Below are 21,906 nucleotides of genomic sequence, written 5' to 3' on the forward strand. Positions count from 1 at the left end.
TGAATAACCATGGGTCCCAGGATGTTTATACTTTGCAAGTTGCATCCTGAGATGAAAGCCTATACAATGTGTTCAACATAATGACTTTGTTCGACTTTCAATCACAGGGGTGAAATGTTTAAAAAAAAAATAACAGGGTCTTTTGAACGAATTTTAATCATAAATACTGATATTTTGCCTGTAGCTTTATTTTAGATCACTTTTAAGGTTACAAGTGTGAGTTTTATACCAGGTGAGCGATGCAGGCCCATTGGGCCTCTTGTATTACTCGGTAGTAGCTTTTAAAGTCTCTGGTTTTAAGTTATTTGTAAGGCTATTATTCTAAATAGAAAACACAACTGTCTGATGGTTGTCTCCTGGTAAGATTATTGGAAGCATTGGATAGTCAAATCAGCTCACGCCAACACCCGTTCAAAGTTAACTATTATCCACTGATAAATCGATACCCCTGAATATGATTTTCATCCCTAATCCTACTCCTATAACATAAGTAGCTCGCCGTGTAAGCCTCTAAACACTTATCCTTACGCAGTCGCTTCCCCTTAGTCATATAATATTAACACTTGATTACAAAAACTGTTCGTAAACCACCTAAATGTAGGGCAATTATATGTATTCGTTCGTGTTCTTAGGGTTAAACGAAGCTATAGTCATTCAAATTTCAACCCCAAGAGAAATGACATTCAAAGACCGCAATTAAAACAAAGGAATCCATTGTAATATAAATATATTGAACGTCTACATAAGTTATCAAAATGGTCTAAAGCCTGCAAGTTAACGTGGTCAATGATAAGGCATTAAGGCTGATGTCTTCATACAACTAAATCGCCAGATGTAAATTACATGACGTCAACTCTTCTGCGACCCAACTAAATACTACGCAATGACATATATATATTATCTTAGTTAATTCACAAACCTTATTTTCACCTTTACTAGCTGTGGAGAGGCAAACCGGCCTCAAAACATGATGATTGTGTCGATGGGAAATTTAGAGTGACTATACCATCGTCCAGGGGGCTCGTTGAACCTTATGAACCTTGTACATGTGTATTCCCTTTTATCCCATGAAAAAATAATTTTCCGAACAGAAGACCAATAATACATGCTCGATATCCCAGGGTAGCCCGAGTTTCCCCTGGCCCTGACACCAGGCTTAGACATTTTGACAGAGGCATCTATCTGCCAAAATGTCTAAGCCTGGTGTCAGGGCCGGAGGAAACTCGGGCTAATTCGAGGGGTGCAGATAGCGAAAATGAGCGTAACTCCTGAATTATCAAGGATGCCAATAATGTTACAGGATCAATGGAAATCGGCCAGTGCAGTAAGTTGACTATCCGTATTTCTCCTGCGGGTAACGATCCAGATACGTATAGACTGACACATTGCAATCATCGTTTTGTTTTTGTCAAATCTTGCAGAAAATCGAGTCTAAAAATGTTTGAAATATGTTACAAAACATCCTAAGATAAATAGCACGTATCCGGCTTCTAATCGTAATTAAAATGTTCATGCTTGTATCAATACAGTCGGTAAAGTAATAATAGGCCATTGACGTCATCAGACCGCGGACCCATCAGTCTTCGGATGTTTTAACTCGTGTCCAAGAACGTCCCCTTGGTGGTGATGGATCAGCAGTGGTGGTCAGCTCACTGCCCGTCAATGGATGTCTTCCAGTCTTTCCATTTCCGTCTACTCCATATCCTGAATGAAGCGCGTTTAGAAGTTTCTGTTCGTCTGGACACCACCATCTTGCACGCCTTCCCGACCAAACGCAATGCATGGATGTCTTCCGGGCTTAGTGTAACAAATACTGTCTGCTCCAAACTTACACAGTGAACTATGGCAAACCAACTTAACATTCATTTCATCGCGTTATAGAAGACAACTTGTAAATGATATAATATATCTCATATACAATAAGAGATATCTTAATATACAATAAGAGATATTTTACATATATAAGAAATACTTTGTATAATATATTAGATATCCCATAGGGTATGTTAGATATCAATTATAATATAACAAGATCTGTTATACAATAAAAGTATCTTTACCATATATAATATCTAAGGTCTTTTGTATAATAGATGATATTTTATATGCTTCTTTACTTTATGATATATTTCATATAGAAATAAACATGATAAGTAAGTACATATCTTACATAATGTATTATATATGATATTCTATTTACTACTGTACTATATGATATATTTCATATAGAAATAGATATGTTAAGTAAGTACATATCTTACATAATGTATTATATACGATATTTTATATACTACTTTACTATATGATGTATTTCATATAGAAATACAGATGTTAAGTAAGTACATATCTTACATAATGTATTATATATCTTGTGTAATAAATAAGATACCGTATTTCATATTATATTTGCAAGATTCATCGAGTCACTGCCTAGTGCTATGTAAAAACAATGTTCTTACCCAGACAGTTTCGATGACATTCTGCCAGCTTGGTCACTGGTGACGATAGTGATATAGGAGTTACCTCCCCATAATAACATCGTTTTTGACATATCTGTGACTCGGTGAATCTTGCAAATACACCTAACATTCCTGCTTAATGAACCTTTTCAGTAACGTATTTCATATTATATGTAAGACTACATGTAGATATAATACTATTGTATGGCGATATACTTTATTCTGTTAATGAGCTTTTAATTCAATTAATACCTGCGCTAAAATTGTAACTTAAGATGGTTTAAATAGAGAATAATGCCCAGAATAGTCAGTATAAATATAAGTATCAACATATGTGATAAATAGCATATACTATCCACTTTGCACATTCTGTACCTTTATATATAAATGATAATAACGAACGAACAAGAAATCAACTCTTTATATATGAACTTTTAATTGCAAAATTTCACATCAACAAACAAACGTTAAGGCATAGTCAGCCAAGCGTCATCCTCGCACCCATAGCAAAATCTCGTAATGAGCGTGATACGTGTAAGTGCGAGAGCGATTTATTTTCAAACATTACTTGAACATCAGGTACTAGCCTCGTCTGTCAATGCACCCATGGTTATAATACGAATGTATTGACAGACGAGGCCAGTACCTGTCCTTAAACATAAATTATAAACTCAAAGAAACCATACACAGGAAAAAGAGGAATATGATAAGTTTGGTTTTAAACTATGATTGTTAATCAAATCAACCAATATTACATAAACTTATAAATATGACACATACAACTATATTTGTGAGAATTTGTGCAAGTCAGTATTGTATATCAAATAACGGAATACTTTGTTTTTCGATCATACGCTGCGCATTATGTACATGTATAATTATGGTATCTTAAGTAGACAACTTCATCAGGGAATGTCACCATTACAGCGCTACACCTCTTAATACAAAACAGTAATGATACGGGGAGATAACTCAATGTACATTTCAAATAAGTGAATTGTTTTATAAGTATAGTAGATATCTAGTGATACGTTTTTTATAGAAAATATTTACCAATTCCAAATTAACGTTAACTAATAAGACCCATTATATTATGTACAGACACAGAACGTTAAGAAACACGATGCATTATGTACATTGTACATTAATAATCAATTAAGATGTATTTATAATGTCAATATCGCAACGGATTGAAATAAGTAGTAAATATCAATTAGGGCAACAATACATAGCTATTAAACCATAGAAGTGAATGTTGAAAGCACATTTAATATATACATGTATGTTATGAATGAATAACATATTATTTAAATATATAAAAACATGCCTGAGATAAGCAATGGGAAATGCGATTCAGCCTTAATCAAACTTTCACGTAACCTTACACTGTGATTCGGTATTAGTGACCAGTTGATACAAAAACATGACCAGTGTAAACAATTGACTTGCCGTCAACAGGAAATGGTTAGAGTAAGACCAAATTAAAAACACACACACACCCTTACACACACACACACACACACACACACACACACCCACACACCCTTACACACACATATATACATATTATATCATAAATGCAAAAGAAACTTATTAAAACTTGACAATGAGAGAAGAGAAACACTGTACTTCTCATTTATCAGTACTTCTTTTGAAACGCTAGTATTGTTGTATATAGAAAAAATATTGTTTTAACCATTCACGTTCTGCACTCCGATTCCAAAAAACACAACTGGGAGCATCTCATTTAAGGGTCAAAGGGACATGTTACGGTTGTAACTACCAAAAGGAATATGAAGTTTGTCGTCTGTCATTTAAATGTATCTCCTATATAATGGATCTGTAAATCAGGTATCTAACCGTTTCAAGTTGAATGACCGATTTGATATAAAAGATAATCGGATCAAACCAAGTTTAAACCAAAAAGGTCCAGTCACAATACAAAATCAGTCAATCTGGCTCACAAGAATAGATTCAGTGTACAAGGTTTACTGGACTAGATTCAGTGTACTAGGTTTACTGGACTAGATTCAGGTATCTACTAGGTTTACTAGACTAGGTTCAGGTATCTACTAGGTTTACTAGACTAGGTTCAGTGTATTTACTATGTTTACTAGACTAGATTCAGAGTACTAGGTTTACTCGATTAGATTCAGGTATCTACTAGCCTAGTAAAATCTGTGTACCTGCTTGTGTATAAGGCTCGCCTGAAAACATCAGCAGATTACTAGGTCCAACCTTATTTCATAAACGAACAACCCCGGTGCAACATGTTCAACCGTCTGTATGTCTTTAAACAGTGCAATCCTAGGAATTTTAATACAATACTTTGTCAAATCAGGCATAAAGCAAGTGACTTAAACTTTGATAAATTTACTGATCACCTTATTCAAGACGGCAGTTGTTCTTGTGGAGCACCGCGCGAAGGTGCTGATATTTTTTTCTTTTTTTGTCCTTATTATTCTGAATTCAGACTGGATTTTTATGAAATATATAATGTAGTAGGATTTATTAGTCTCAAATTACTTACATCAGGAGATAATGAGCTATCACCAGAAACTAATAATTATATATTATCTAAAGTTGAGAAATTTATTGATTTAACTAATAGATTCACCTAACTCGAATTTGATTAGTATATTTTTATTTAATACTTCCCGTTATATCAATCTGCTCTGTGAATGTGTGTATGTGTGTGGGTGTGTGTGTGCGTGTGTGTTTAGAAGTATGTATGTTGCCAGTGACGCAGTACTTGTACTTGTACCATAACATCGAAAATGAACTAGTCATCTACGCCACTGGTAGAAATGTTAGCCTTGTTATTAGTGTGTGTAGTTGAAACATTCAGCCATATCATTAATTCAAACATATATACATATTTTCCATATAAATGTCCATCTATTTCAATACGTAATTAATTATCGATAATTTTGTAAATATATCTTTTTTTGTTGTTGTTAATGTATATATGTTGTACCGTTTCAGGAGAAGACTAATATAGGCACTGTTGTCTAATCCTTTTGTAAATACAATAAAATTTGTTGAAACCAAACCGTCTGTATGTCGATAAACGAAAAAGGCCCAAGGTAAATGACTATATATGGTGCAGTTACAGGTCTAGTTTATTTGGTTTTCTGCATCGACAAACTAAAGTTTTAAATACATCTTTACTGATAAAGTTCCAAAACTATATGGAAAGAAGCATTAAAATGAGATAATCATTGTCAAAAATGTGTGCGATGTATCGTATGGATAGAATAAATGACCTAGCTGAGCGGCAGCTTAACCCCACAAAAACAGAACGCCTTTAGCTCGTTGGCTTTTACACAATGTGATTGGTTCCCGTACCTATTTGCCCGAATTATGTGGTCCCATACCTCGATTCTTCCATCACTATGTTCAGTAAGTGAACTTTCGAACTGGGCCAGACCTGGAATGGTACTTATCAACATACGGTATTGTTTGCTCGCTAAATGTGTTGATTTACTATGCCAAAGACTGTACCAAGTAAAATGTTTTGATTCATACATGGGAATAAAATTTGATTCGACTTTTTGAGAATTATCTACTTTGTGTAATGACAATTGTTTACATTGTGGATTTTCTGGATTAAACTTTGCATTGATGTTTTCGACAATTTTCTGACCAAATTTTCTGAGTTTGTCTTGAGGAACGTCGACCGGAACATATTTATGGCATGGACAGTATTCCCGACGGATACCGGCGTCCTCAACGTTCCTTGGAGAATGTCCACTATGGTATGGTATGTATCAAAATGTGACGTCAACCTTTCTGCATTTTGACGCAAGATTTTCTCTAAATCAGTACAAGCTTTATTGTTTTACAATAATGAATAGTCCTCCACGAGATCTGACTCTGCTTCCTCTAGAAATAGTCCATGATCTAGTAATCACCCACGCCTCCCAGAGATCTGACTCTGCTACCTCTATTTATAGTCCATGATCTAGTAAACACGCACGGGTCCCCGATATCTGACTCTGCTTCCTCTAGAAATAGTCCATGATCTAGTAATCCCCCACGCCTCCCCGAGATCTGAATCTGCTACCTCTAGTAAAAGTCCATGCTCTAGTAATCACGCACGCCTCCCAGCGATCTGACTCTGCTACCTCTAGTAATAGTCCATAATCTAGTAATCACGCACGCCTCCCAGAGATCTGACGCTGCTACCTCTATTTATAGTCCATGATCTAGTAAACCCGCACGCCTCCCCGAGATCGGACTCTGCTACCTCTAGTAATAGTCCATAATCTAGTAATCACGCACGCGTCCCCGAGATCTGACTCTGCGACCTCTAGTAAAAGTCCATGCTCTAGTAATCACGCACGCCTCCCAGAGATCTGACGCTGCTACCTCTATTTATAGTCCATGATCTAGTAAACCCGCACGCCTCCCCGAGATCGGACTCTGCTACCTCTAGTAAAAGTCCATGCTCTAGTAATCACGCACGCCTGCCCGAGATCTGACCCTGCTACCTCTAGTAATAGTCCATATTCTAGTAATCACGCACGCCTCCCAGAGATCTGACGCTGCTACCTCTATTTATAGTCCATGATCTAGTAAGCACGCACGCCTCCCCGAGATCGGACTCTGCTACCTCTAGTAAGTATCTACTAGGTTTACTAGACTAGATTCAGTGTACTAGGTTTACTAGACTAGATTCAGTGTACTAGGTTTACTAGACTAGATTCAGTGTACTAGGTTTACTGGAACACATTCAGCGTACTAGGTTTACTGGACTTCATTCAGTGGACTAGGTTTACTGGACTACATTCAGTGTACAAGGTTTACTGGACTAGATTCAGTGGACTAGATATACTGGACTAGATTCAGTGTACTAGGTTTACTGGAACACATTCAGCGTACTAGGTTTACTGGACTACATTCAGTGTACAAGGTTTACTGGACTAGATTCAGTGGACTAGATATACTGGACTAGATTCAGTGGACTAGATATACTGGACTAGATTCAGTGGACTAGATATACTGGACTAGATTCAGTGTACTAGATATACTGGAATAGATTCGGTGTACTAGGTTTGCCGGACTAGATTCAGTGTACTAGGTTTACTGGAATACATTCAGCGTACTAGGTTTACTGGACTACATTCAGTGTACTAGGTTGACTAGACTACATTCAGTGTACTAGGTTTACTGGACTTCATTCAGTGGACTAGGTTTACTGGACTACATTCAGTGTACTAGGTTTACTGGAACACATTCAGCGTACTAGGTTTACTGGACTTCATTCAGTGGACTAGGTTTACTGGACTACATTCAGTGTACTAGGTTGACTAGACTACATTCAGTGTACTAGGTTGACTAGACTACATTCAGTGTACTAGGTTGACTAGACTACATTCAGTGTACTAGGTTTACGGGACTACATTCAGTGTACTAGGTTTACTAGACTAGATTCAGTGTACTAGGTTTACGGGACTACATTCAGTGTACTAGGTTGACTAGACTACATTCAGTGTACTAGGTTGACTAGACTACATTCAGTGTACTAGCCTGCCCGAGATCTGACTCTGCTACCTCTAGTAATAGTCCCTGTTCAAGTAATCACCCACTCACCCCCTTTTGAGGAAAAAACCTTTGAAAGGTTATTGTTATTGTTATTTAAAGCTGTTAGTGAATGTTGAATATATCCCCCAAATAATTGCCAATCCGTTTTGTGAAGTTGTTTTTACCTGCAAATACGGAAAGCTGAAGTTGTCTTTCCTAACCGGATTGATGCCCCCCCCCCCCCCCCCCCCTTAGTCTTGGTCAGGACGGGTTTGAGTGTAAGATATAAGGAGGACCCTCTTTTACTGTCAGCAAAGCCTAGCTAACAAAATGGTGCCCATGGCCTTGAGTAATTTTTATTTGGTGAATATATTTTATAATCCATTAAACTTACCTCTGAAAATCAAAACCATACTGTTACATTGTATCGGACCTATCACGCTTTATCTTTATACAAAAATAGAACAAGGGGTCTTTGTCGTGCAAAGATGACAGGGGACTTTAAATAACGGGGTGGGGAAGAAAGGGATTTATTATTGAACTATCTTAAGATGGGGAGGGGTGTTTTTGTTCATTTAGGTTTGTTTTTGTTTTAGTCTTATTTATAATTCAGTAAGTTGTAGGCAGGGTATAAACAGTTAGTTTACCACTCGACCCCAGAACACAACTGCTCTTTGTATTGGCATGCGGTCAAAAGTGTATTTAAACCAGTGAGTATACCGATCAGCCCTTTGATAGTTGGGAACAACTGATCTACTTATTAAATTAAGACCTCAGGTGAGGATTGTGTAACCGACGAGAATAACAACCGCTCCCCGGGATTGTCTCCATTGGTAGCCATCAGAAAACCTCACTTGATTATTATGAACGATTTTAGTTTTGTTAGTTTGTTAGTTACGAAGTTAAGTAGAGGAACCGCCCTGTGTGCTGCGCAGGTGAATACAAATATTTGTATATAATTGAGGTTTTATTATCTGTATAGAACACCCGGCTTTTCTCTTATACCCGCTTGTAATGTTACACATGTTCAATGCCGATCTATTTCAACATGTATCCAATCTTCTCATAGTGGCGAAAACTGTACTGTTGGGGGCAATTAAATTTAAAAGAACTCTGTTGTCTGAGGTAGGAACAAAGGTGTTTTCATGTAGCTATTAACCAACTTTAACAAAAGATTTACAGTTAAGTGCTTTATGAGAAATTACCGATCACTGTACAGAATACATTGTTTTTACTGCCGACAAGATAACGACTTTTATTCCGTGTCAGGATATAAAAAGTATCAGGAAAAGACGCTATAACCAACATGAGCTACCAGCGATCGACCCAGTCCAGTTCCGCTACAAAAGCAATTAATACATTATAAACGTACAATATATGAAACTTAAGTATATTTTCTATAAAGTAGAATAATTTTCAAATGCTATATTTCTTCTTTAAAAAATTACGAATATGATCCTCTGGGCAATCAATGGGTCACTTTCTATTTCCCTTTTCTTTTTTCGTTTCATACACGAAATAAGCACTAAAATACTATGTATTCATAATTTGATGGTATTTCTTTTATTTTATTTTATGATAACTTATTTTCCCATTTAATGGGTCTTTTATTAATTAATACCTGGCCGAAGCATAACAAACCTTTGTTCAACCAAGATAAAACTGTGTCATTTACTGTACACAGAGGAAACAAAATAACTCACTTCTTCATTCTAGTGACCAGTTAATACGAAAACATGACTACCGTGATCACAGGACTTGCTGCCAACAGGAAATGGCCGGGAAAAGATCGAATTAAAGAGATTCTTAATAAAGGAGAGCTCATCTAAATATTCTAGGAATGCTAAAACATACTTGATGTTGAAAGTTGAAGTATAGACACACTATAAGTATGTCATCTTATATTGTACCTGCGTTGGAATTTGTTTTGAATAATTGTACTGTGAAATTATCTGACCTTATATTAATCATATGAATTGAAACGATAAAACTAATACCTTAATTGAGGTGCCGTGGAGCATCTGATCATAGGTTGTATGTGGAAAACAGGTAATCCCGGTACTGACATTCTAGAATCTTCTCGAAATCAGCAAACTAATATTTCCACCTAAGATACTGGATAAATATAATTCTCCAGAGTTATATGAATTCACTGAAACCTTAAATGATAAATCTGATGTTTTTTACGACTACAGACCTAAAGACAGTTTCTATATTGTTGTTTTACGTTCATCTTTCCAGATACAACTGTGGAATCTGCTGGTGGATTTTTGTAATGGACAACTCGATCCCTTTTGAGTGGTAGTACGGTTCATGTTATGAAATATGTATACTTAACACATTATTACTTTGTGTTAAACAGTATTCTTAGAGCTTTTGAAAATAGTACTAAGCATAACGAAAGGATTTTTCTCACCTCCTCTTCGGGTTCAACAGTAGTTGAATCCAGTTTGAATGTCCCCACGTTTGGCCCCTAGCGTCACCGGTGAGACAGAAAGACACCCGTACAGTACAGTGCAATTAATGTTTACTGTATCTTCTACCAAATCGTTTTGGGTGCAATTACATCTGTGTAACTAAAGCTCATCATGTGAAATGGTTATAAAAAGATATCAAACCTGTTCAAATAGCATGATCGGTTTAACATAAAAGCCACAATCAGATACAACAATGTTAAAACCAAGTAGTTCTACAACATCAACCAACCATGCTCATTGGAGCAAATTACACTAGATTTAGTTTTCTTTGTTCACTAGACTTAATTTATGGTACTAGATATACTGGACTAGATTCAGTGTACTAGATATACTGGACTAGATTCGGTGTACTAGGTTTACCGGACTAGATTCAGTGTACTAGGTATACTAGACTAGATTCGGTGTACTAGATATACTGGACTAGATTTCAGTGTACTAGATATACTGGACCAGATTCGGTGTACTAGGTATACTAGACTAGATTCGGTGTACTAGATATACTGGACCAGATTCGGTGTACTAGATATACTGGACCAGATTCGGTGTACCAGATATACTGGACCAGATTCGGTGTACTAGATATACAGGACCAGATTCGGTGTACTAGATATACTGGACTAGATTCGGTGTAATAGGTTTACTGGACCAGATTCGGTGTACTAGATATACTGGACCAGATTCGGTGTCCTAGATATACTGGACTAGATTCGGTGTAATAGGTTTACTCGAATAGATTCAGTATACAAGGGTTATTTGACTATTATCAGTGTCATACGTTTACTGGACTTTTATCAGTGTTCTAGGTTTATTTTACTATTATCAGTGTACCAAGTTTACTGGGCTAGATTCAGTGTCCTAGGTTTACTTGACTAGATTCAGTGTACTAGGTTTACTGGGCTAGATTTAGTGTACAAGGTGTACTGGACTAGATGCACTAAATTAGGTTTACTGTACTATATTTAGTGTAGTAGGTGTACTAGAATAGATTCAGTGTACTAGGTTTACATACTAGATTCAGTGTAATGGGTTTATTTTACTAGATGCAGTGTCTTCGTTTTACTGGACTAGATTCATTGTACTAGATTTTCTAGACTAGATTAAGTGTACAGGGATCACCGGACTAGATTAAGTGTACTGGGATCACCGGACTAGATTCTGTGTACTAGGTTTACTGGACTACATTCAATGTACTAGGTTTACTGGACTACATTCAGTGTACTAGGTTTACTGGAATACATTCAGCGTACTAGGTTTACTGGACTACATTCAGTGTACTAGGTTTATAAACCTAGTACACTGAATGTAGTCCCGTAAACCTAGTAAACTGAAGGTAGTACAGTAAACATAGTCAACTAAATGAAGTCCAGTAAACCTAGTACGCTGAATGTAGTCCAGTAAGCCTAGTACACTGAATGTATTCCAGTAAACCTAGGTTTACTGAACTAGATTCAGTGTACTAGGTTTACGGGACTAGATTCTGTGTCCTAGGTTTACTGGACTAGATTCAGTGTACTAGGTTTACTGGACTACATTCAGTGTACAAGGTTTACTGGACTACATTCAGTGTACTAGGTTTACTGGACTACATTCAGTGTACTAGGTTTACTAGACTACATTCAGTGTACTAGGTTTACTGGACTACATTCAGTGTATTAGGTTTACTAGACTACATTCAGTGTACTACGTTTACCGGACTACATTCAGTGTATTAGGTTTACTGGACTACATTCAGTGTACTAGGTTTACTGGACTACATTCAGTGTACTAGGTTTACGGGACTACATTCAGTGTATTAGGTTTACGGGACTACATTCAGTGTACTAGGTTTACTGGGCTACATTCAGTGTACTAGGTTTTCTAGACTAGATTCAGTGTACTAGGTTTACGGGACTACATTCAGTGTACTAGATTTACGGGACTACATTCAGTGTACTAGGTTTACTGGGCTAGATTCAGTGTACTAGGTTTACTGGACTACATTCAGTGTACTAGGTTTACGGGACTACATTCAGTGTACTAGGTTTACTGGGCTAGATTCAGTGTACTAGGTTTACTAGACTAGATTCAGTGTACTAGGTTTACTGGACTAGATTCAGTGTACTAGGTTTACTGGACTACATTCAGTGTACTAGGTTTACTGACAAACTCATACAACAAATCATTCAACCTAGTATACCGGTGAGTACATGTACTTGCATCAAAAGGATATGAAAATGCACATGTACTAAAAGCTAAAATCCTTATTTAATTTCTTACTCCTACAAAAGTGCATTTCAAGGTAGTTGCTATTGATTATGATGACATAAGCACATATTAAAAAAATATTGAAACAAGATCACTTGAAGGAAAACCTGTATTCTGTAAAATTGGATTGGAGAAGGCTTTTGAGTATAACTTGGACAATACCAATTTTTTTTATCATGTTTTAACTTGAAATGAAAACCAAAATTGATGTGCAATAAATAAGCTACCAACTGGACCATCTTACAATTACATTGTGAACACATACTGAACACTATACGTGAGAGAAAAAAATGAAAACAGAAACATAAAGAAAATAACTTACAGTAGCAATGATATATTAAACGATCGTTTAATATTTGTAAATAAAGATAAAGTTTTTAAAATTGTATTCAACTCTAAACATTCGGCAATGTAAGAAAGAAAAAGAGACAAATAACGAAAGAGAACGAAGAAAGAAACACTTGTAAGGTAACTGACCTAGGAACGTTTCGATAATAGATATAATGAATTGTATCTTCTTTAAAAAGGACAACCAATGCTTTTATATTTATATGTTAGGTACATCATGGAGTACAACACTGCCACCAAAGTGTACTTCTTTCCACTGTTTTCAGAAATACATTTTAGTAGAAAATTTTACAAAACTGCAATTTTTTTTATTTTTTTTATTTTATTTTTTTATGTTTTTTTTTTTTTTTTCAGGTTCAAATATTTTATTTCCTCGGCAAGTGTTTACGGAGGAAGCCAGGGTTGAGGAGCCCTGGGATCTTCCCTCTTTACAATCCTCTCATAGGAGGGTTTTCGTTCAACATTCATCTTTCTATCACTTTCTTTCATCATATTTCATAAATTTAGTAAATTTAGTTGAGATACTAAAACATTTGAACCTAACATAGAGGACGAACACTTACTTACACACTACATGTACATATAATAACATGTATACAAACATACACACACATATATATATACATTCATCTACACAAAAATTATAACATAAATAAACAAATTTGCATACAAACATACATTTGAAATTAAAGAAAAGTGTTAGTAATTAAAGCCTTGCCATACCGAAGATATTAAAAATATATCTGAAGAAATTCAAACATTCACAAAAGTGAAATTAGAATTTAAATGAAATTTTACCTCATTACAGTGTATCATTCCTTTTGTAACCATCTTCATGAGATACAAGATAACTTTTTCTCAATAATATAATGAAATAATGTGATATTTTCGTCGTCAACAAATATATATGATCAAAAATGATTACAACTAAATGTTTCACAGTTACCTAATAAAACATATTACATGTATCTGATTTTTCCTGTTTAGGAAGGTGGCGATATACTCAGTCAGTATTATTCCTTTGTTTCGCTAATTACAATGTCACATCAAAATAAATAAAAGTAAACAATAGAAAAAAATGAAATGATGTCTTTATAAATTAACACAACATACTTACAACATAGGCATTTGACAAATTGAGCAAGTCACATTCAGTTCTTGTTACACATCAGTTAATGAGTCTGAAATGGCCATATGGTGAAATATAATGTTTACATTGCTTTTTGCATCGTCAAAGTAAAGTTTTAAATATATTTATGGTAATAATTTTCCCCGAACGGTCTGAAAACGTTGTTCAATGTTTTATAAAACTGAAAAGCTAGCTGGGTGACGGATTCCGACTACAAAAACAGTATGGTTTCAACTCGCTCGCCTGTACACAGTGTGACTGGTTCCCGTACCTATTTGCACGACTTATGTGATCCCAGACCTCGATACTTCCATCACTGTGTTCAGTAAGTGAACTATCGAACTGGGCCAGACCCGGAATGGTACTTATCAACATACGGTATTGTTTGCTCGCTAAATGTGTTGATTTACTATGCCAAAGACTGTACCAAGTAAAATGTGTTGATTCATGCATGGGAATAAAATTTGATTCGACTTTTTGAGAATTTTCTACTTTGTGTAATGACAATTGTTTACATTGCGGATATTCTGTATTAAACTTTGCATTGATGTTTTTGACAATTTTCTGACCAAATATTATGAGTTTGTCTTGAGGAACGTCGACCGGAACATATTTATGGCATGGACAGTATTCCCGACGGATACCGGCGTCCTCACATGTCCGGTCAGGGGAAATTGCTCCAAACAGACTCCTGCCAACTTGTCCGGACTTAGTTCCACCTGACCCCGTAAACGTTCCTTGGAGAATGTCCACTATGGTATGATATGTATCAAAATGTGACGTCAACCTTTCTGCATTTTGACGCAAGATTTTCTCTAAATTAGGATACTTATTTTTTAAAGATGGCGGTAGAGCAATAACAAAAATAGGCATCCTTTCCTCTACCCGTCCAATGACTGTGTTCCGAATTTCGTTAAGATTGGAGCCATGGTCACTGAGAAAAATTAGTATGGTGTTGTTTAAATGTCCGTTTTTATTTGACCATTCAAAGAAATCCCTAAATTGATCGTCTGCCAACCGGAGATAGTTCAGGTCATCGTGCGCCAGTGCAGCGATCCATGTCAGAGAAAACTTCCTCTTATTTTTATACGATTTCAAAAACGATTTTAAGTAGTTAATATGAATTTCATGTTTTGCTTTATTACCATGACAAAACATAAACTGCTTTGATAGTAAAATTTTGTTGTAAAACTTTGACGAATATTGATATTTAGGAGATTGAATAAAAGTGTTTGTATTATCCATCGCCATCGCACAAGGCCTAAAGTAGTGGTCAGTAGGGGGAGTTCGGAACCCTTTAGATACCGCATTGAAGGAAGGCGACACTGGTTGCTCTTCAGCATACATCGTCACATAACCTTTGTCAGAGAAATTCCTCCAAATGAATGGCACCACATTATCTAGATATTTACCATGAAACAACGCCTCAAGGTTTTCTTTTTGACCGGAAAGCAAAGCCACCAGATTAGGAAAGGTGTTTTCAGCTACTTTTGTATAACCCTGGAAAAGATGAGCACCTAACGAACGCTCCAGGTAGTTCAATGTATTCGGCAACAATCTTTTGGCTGTAAGCTGGGACACAGAATCAATGCCGAAGATAAGAACGCTAGGACTATCCGTGGCCTCATCCTTGATTGTTTTGGACTTAAGCACGCGTTCACTGTCTGTATGGAATACAAGCTGTTGGTATACCAACGATGAGCTCTCATCCCTGCAGGATATCTTAGAGCAGTCACTTAGAGCTATTGATAATTTGTCAGGACTTGGTGATATAAATGCTATGTTCTCTTCGTTTAATCTCTGTATAATCTCACGTTCACACGTCAGGTGCTGCCATCCGGCCTCCTTTATAGCAGATATGTTAGTCTGTATCCGACTCTTGGAGTCGAGAGACACAACATCTGGAAATCGGTTACAGGGCATTTTAACATCGTAAAAATATTTCATAATACTGCTGTCGAACGGGTCATGTTTAGGCAAGACACAAACAGAAGCCGCGTCCTGGCTTGAGTTATTCAGAACGAAAATATCGTGCGGAACGTCTTTAAAAAAATCTCTTCCTTTGATTGTTATCACAAGTATCAAAAAAGTAAAAAATGCCATACGAAGGACTTTGGGTACTTTCTTTGAATACATCTTTATATTTAGTCGTATTAGACACCGAATATCGCTTCTTATATCGCAATAAACATATATCTGTTTACGTTCTATTTTCTGCAAGGGGAGTCCATAGCCAAATTGAATACCACTTGAATGTTCCAGCGCATTATAATCATGGTTGTTAATGAACGTATAATTATCCCTTTTTAGAGTTCATATCCTCCCCCTTGGATTGCCATAGGTGCAATCCTGAAAATAAGTGTTCGTAAAAGTTATATGGTTTAAAGTAAAATGACAATTATTCTCGTCGTAATGTCATCCATTTCCCGTTCGTTAGGCGTGCCCCTCCAACTTTTTTTTTGTCCGGCTTACTCCTCGATTGTTTTCCGTTAGCTGAACGTGCCTCCTCCTCCAACACGCACTGCATCCACTTTAATTTGCCCTGACGTACCGCTGGTACTTCTCGTCATTCAGATCATGATTTTTAAAGTATGTTATCTGTGAATTAAAAACAAAAAAATAAATACCACCAATGAATTGTTTTATATTGACAATTACTACCTTAATAAAACATTTTGAAATGTAATTTAAAATAGATGAAAAAACGATTATTGACAAATCCCTTTTAATCTGGTTTGTTCAAACCATCCTCGATGCATCAGGAGTTACACTCACGTTCGCTCTCTGCACCGCTGGAATACGACATAGAAAAGTTAGAGGCACGTGTCTAGCTATTTGCTTGGTCTCAGGTAAAAACAACACCTGAGCAATCGCTAGACTGATACCTGTCCTTTGAAAATTAAAGAGCGGCACCCAACTTCAAAGCTAGTCAATTTTACCGTTAAGCGACCGAGAGATTATTTTGATGTACATCAAATAATCACACTAGTCTTCTCGTCTCATCCACTAGGTGATGCACACTGAGCCGTTGATTTTGCTATGACATATTCCGGAGGTGCAGAGAGCGAACGTAAGAGTAGCCCCTAGAGTATCAATTTCAATTTCAAAGTATTTTATTGACAATACATATATAATACAAACATATAAGTTAACATTAAAGGAGATATTTGAACAGTATTGACAAAAGAATAAGACAACAGGCTTTGCCTATATCAGTCTTCTTCTAATTCCGGTAGATATGTACAATGCTTAAATATATAAAATGTTGTGATTCGTTTCCTCTCACACTCATGCACACCCACACCCACACCAGCTTATGTCTAATACTCGTTATTTAAGGGATAAAACTTGCCTGAATAACAATAATTATAACAATACATGAATATTCATTTGGAAATTTATCTAGCACGTATAAGTAACGAAACGTTTTGATGATTTAATATAAGAGTCAACATGTATAAGAATAGTTTTATTTAATTGGTTGGATGCATTACTAATACCATATACTAAACAGTGCAGATTTAAATATCCTACTAGATTATAAATAGTGGTAATATGATGCCTAATATTAGAATACAGAGGACATTGAAAGAAAAAATGTATTAGATCTTCCCTCTGTACACCACATACACAGGAAGCATCATCAATCAGATGGTCTTGTAACTTATCACAGTTAAGATCACTTTTAAAATTTCTTAGCTGACATAAAATTATGTTAAGTTTCCTCGGAACACAGTTAATAAAAGTTTCTGAGACGGATGTATCAAAGGTTTTTTTAAGTTTCTTTTTAAAAGATGAAATTGAGATGGAGTCTCGTACAGTGCTATCAAGTGCATTCCATTTTACCATTGTAGAAGGGAAGAAGCTATTCATATAAGTAGTAGTTCTTGTCTGTGGTATATTAAAGAATCTGTTATTTCTGAAGGTATAGTTATTATTTACATTTAGAAATGGTTGAATGATATTATCGAGATAAGTTGGAGTGTAATTATTAAGAATCTTATACATTAATGTTAGTTTATGATTTTGTCTTCGTGTGTGTAATGTTTCAAGTTGTGTTTCAGTATACAGAATATGATGAGATGTACCTCGTCTGAGGCCAGTAATTAAACGCATAGCTTCTAGTTGAACTGATTCTAAAAGATCTGATTCCGATTTGGTACAATTATCCCATACTATATCAGAATATTCTAGCACAGGTCTTATATAAGAGACATATAATGTTTTTAATGTATTCCTATCAACTGTAGTTTTTAAAATTCTAAGAATACTTAGTCTAGAGTTCGCTTTCTTATAAATATTTGAAATGTGATCTGACCATGTCCCTTTACTGTTAAATGTTAGTCCTAAGTGAGTATGGTGTTCATGTTGTGCAATTGGAGTATTGTTAAATAGCAGTTGAGGATGATTGTTAATGTGTCTACGAGAGAAGTTAATAGCTACAGTCTTATTCGGATTGAATAGGATCTGCCATCGCTTTGACCATTCAGAGATTGAGTCAAGATCATCATTAAGCATGTTAGTAGGTGTTGTAAGGTCATTGTTATTATTTACTATTACATAGAGAGAGGTATCATCTGCAAAGAGTTTTATATGAGAAGTTACATTATTAGTAATATCATTAATAAAAAGAAGAAAGAGGAAGGGACCAAGGACAGATCCTTGAGGAACCCCTGCAGACATAGGTTTGGTACTAGATTTATAACCTTCAAAGATAACCCTTTGTTTTCTGTCAGATAAGTAAGCTTTAAACCAATTATATAATTTACCTTTAATACCATATGTTTTTAGTTTATATAATAGGCCCAAATGCCATACTCGATCAAATGCTTTACTTATGTCACAGAAAACAAAACGCAAATCTTTACCTTGGTCTAAATTGCCACTTATAGTATTATAGATATCAGCTAGTTGATTAGTAGTGGAGTCTTTGGGTTGAAATCCTGACTGATGTACACTTAACATATTGTGACTTGAAATATAATTAAACGTATATTTAAAAATATTTTTTTCTAACATTTTGATAAAAATAGATGTAATAGCAATAGGTCTATAATTATTGAGATCACTGATATCTCCTTTACCTTTATAGAGAGCAGTAACATTAGCCGTTTTTAGTACATCAGGTATTACTCCAATAGATAAAGTTCTATTAAATAATAGTTTGAGTGGGTATACTAAAGAAGCAGAAATGTTCTTTACAATCATAGGTAAAATACCATCAGGACCAGCTGGTTTGTTTTTATTAAAAATGTCAAATTGGTCAGTTATATCTTGTTCAGTAATGTTAATGTCAGAAAGTTCAAATGGACATAAGGGAGGTAAATCAGGTAGGTTAGTGTCAGTAATATCAGAGGCAATGGTGGTAAAGAAGTTATTTAGTGCCTCAGCTTTATCTTGTGGATGGATTAATATTTTATTGTTAGATTTTAGAGGATAAGAATTAGTGCTAGTGTTATTCATTTTTCCTATAGATTTTGCTATCTGCCACCATTTTCTTGGATGCACTGTTTTGTCGGCAAGACAATTTTGAAGTTTCTTAAAGTAATTTTCTTTGGATTGCCGAATAATTTGTATAGTGTCATTGCGACAAGTTCTAAATTTTGCCCAATCTTGTTCCCTATTTTTATTTTTAGCTCTTTTATGTAATCTATTCTTATATCTTAATTTATGCCGAATTTCACCAGTCATCCAAGGTTTATCATCAGGATGGACAGTAATTGTTTTGTGAGGTATATGAGAGTTAGTAGCAGAGTTTATTTTGTTTATAATAGTAGAATATAGTTCATTAATGCTAGTAGTGTTATTAACTATGGAATCCCAATCATTACTAAGTAGTTCATTATTAATAGCATCCCAATTAGCTTCATTGAACTTATATATAGGTTTCTTGAATGGTTTATTTTTTAGTGTCTTAAAACAAATGTTAGCAAGGATGGGGCAGTGATCACTACAGAGAGGGGAAAGTACATTTGTTGAGGTAAAAATGTTTACATTATTAGTAATAAATACATCAATTAAGGTAGCAGTAGTGTTTGTAATGCGTGTTGGTGATTGTATTAAGTTTTTTAAGTGATATTTAGTAATTAATCTTGCAAGATGTGAATTAGGTTTCATTGTGATAAAGTCAATATTTATGTCACCAGTGATAATGATATTAAGATTAGTATTAGAAAGATTATCTAAAATGTTATCAAGTTTATTCCAGTAATCTACTTTTGTATTAGGAGGTCTATAAAGACAGCAGAGAAGTATTTTTTTGTTAGAAGTGTTAATTTCTAGGATGACAAGTTCTATGTCTTCAGTTTCAAGATCAGTTCTGTGATTTATTAAGAGGTTGTTTTTAGTATATATCATAATACCACCACCGTGTTGTGATTGTCTGTCTCTACGATATGAGTTGGGATGTGAGTTAATTTGCAAATCAGATTCAGTTATTTCATTATTCAGGTGAGTTTCAGTAAGACATAGGATGTCATAGTCAGTGAATTCAGTATCTATAAGATCAACCTTGTTCCGAAGAGACCTAACATTTAAGTGCATTATTGATAAATCATTATAGTAGTTTCTTTGATTAATACTGATTGATGAGCGACCTGGATTAGAGTGAATATTTCCAGACATCAGAAGTAGAAGTTTTATAACAAACAGAATGTATAAAATATCTTGAGTATACATGTAGTGATATCATATTGGTATTACAGGCAGTAATAGAGGAAGAACTATAGTATAGCTTACAATCACACACAAACATACTTACAAACTACTAACACGCCAAAAAATGAAAAAAAAAAAAAAAAAAAAAAAAAAAATAACAATAAATAAATAAGCAGAGACTTGAGGAAAGAAATAACAGTAGGGACTAATGAAAAATAATATTCTCAGAATGTGGAAAGCATCAATTTGATATTTTAAATATAATTTCATAGGGAGTGGTATACTGAACTTGAGTATTATCAAAACAATTAACAACAGTAGTTTCTTGAATTCAGTGTAACATGTTCAACTACAAGTGTAAAAAAATCAATTGAAGCAGATAAACAAATTAATTATTTTAAATACATATATACAAATATTTATATACAGACAGAACATGAAATCAATCATTTGAGACAATCATGTTATATTTTAAGATTTATTCATATACTAGTAACCTAAAGTTACATGTATAAGAAGAAAAATAATGAATAGTTACAGATTATCAGTGGTGTAAGGGAGATAACCTATTCAGAGAGGTAATCTATACATATACAAATAATGCTATTAGTGAGCAAAAGTTGGCTGAATTTCAAGAAATAAAGCAAATATTATAAGTATACGATAGGTTCTATTATCACAATTAAGACAAAAAGATTTATTTTTAAATATAAGTATCCAATGACAAATATAACATGGAGTTCGATACCTTATGAAAACCCGAGAAAAAAACCAAGATGATTTATCAAGAGCAGACACAACAATCATAACAAATAGCACATAAACATGAAAACGAATCAATAATTAAGTATATAATAAATAAAAATAAAAAATGAACACAAGCAAGACACAAAAAGTTAAGCAATTAGAGAAGCACAAGCACATTGAAATATTGGTTGCTAATAATATGTATATATATAGTTTACCATACATGCATGTATATACATAAAGCAAAATAGTTAAGTGGCTTGCTTGCTAGTTATTAGTCAAGCATAAAGATTATTCAAAGGCAATTACATGTAATGAT

General features: G+C 34.8%; 2 protein-coding genes across 2 annotated transcripts in view; one reads left to right on the forward strand and one right to left on the reverse strand.

Annotated features, from left to right (window-relative positions):
• The window catches only part of LOC110460031 (tankyrase-like), a 19,491-nt gene extending 17,571 nt beyond the window's left edge, over positions 1-1,920 (forward strand). The window contains exon 4 of the mRNA XM_021512732.1: positions 1,530-1,920. The gene's annotated coding sequence lies outside the window, so the exon portion shown is untranslated. The remainder of the gene's footprint in view (positions 1-1,529) is intronic.
• Positions 1,921-13,679: 11,759 nt separating this feature from the next.
• LOC110460051 overlaps positions 13,680-21,906 on the reverse strand; it is a 16,579-nt gene continuing 8,352 nt past the window's right edge. The window contains exon 2 of the mRNA XM_021512758.1: positions 13,680-16,781. Coding sequence (XP_021368433.1) covers positions 14,373-16,319 — 1,947 coding nt within the window. The 5' untranslated portion in view covers positions 16,320-16,781 and the 3' untranslated portion in view covers positions 13,680-14,372. The remainder of the gene's footprint in view (positions 16,782-21,906) is intronic.

Source organism: Mizuhopecten yessoensis, unplaced genomic scaffold (assembly GCF_002113885.1).
Source record: "Mizuhopecten yessoensis strain PY_sf001 unplaced genomic scaffold, ASM211388v2 scaffold1321, whole genome shotgun sequence".
NCBI classification, from domain to species: domain Eukaryota; kingdom Metazoa; phylum Mollusca; class Bivalvia; order Pectinida; family Pectinidae; genus Mizuhopecten; species Mizuhopecten yessoensis.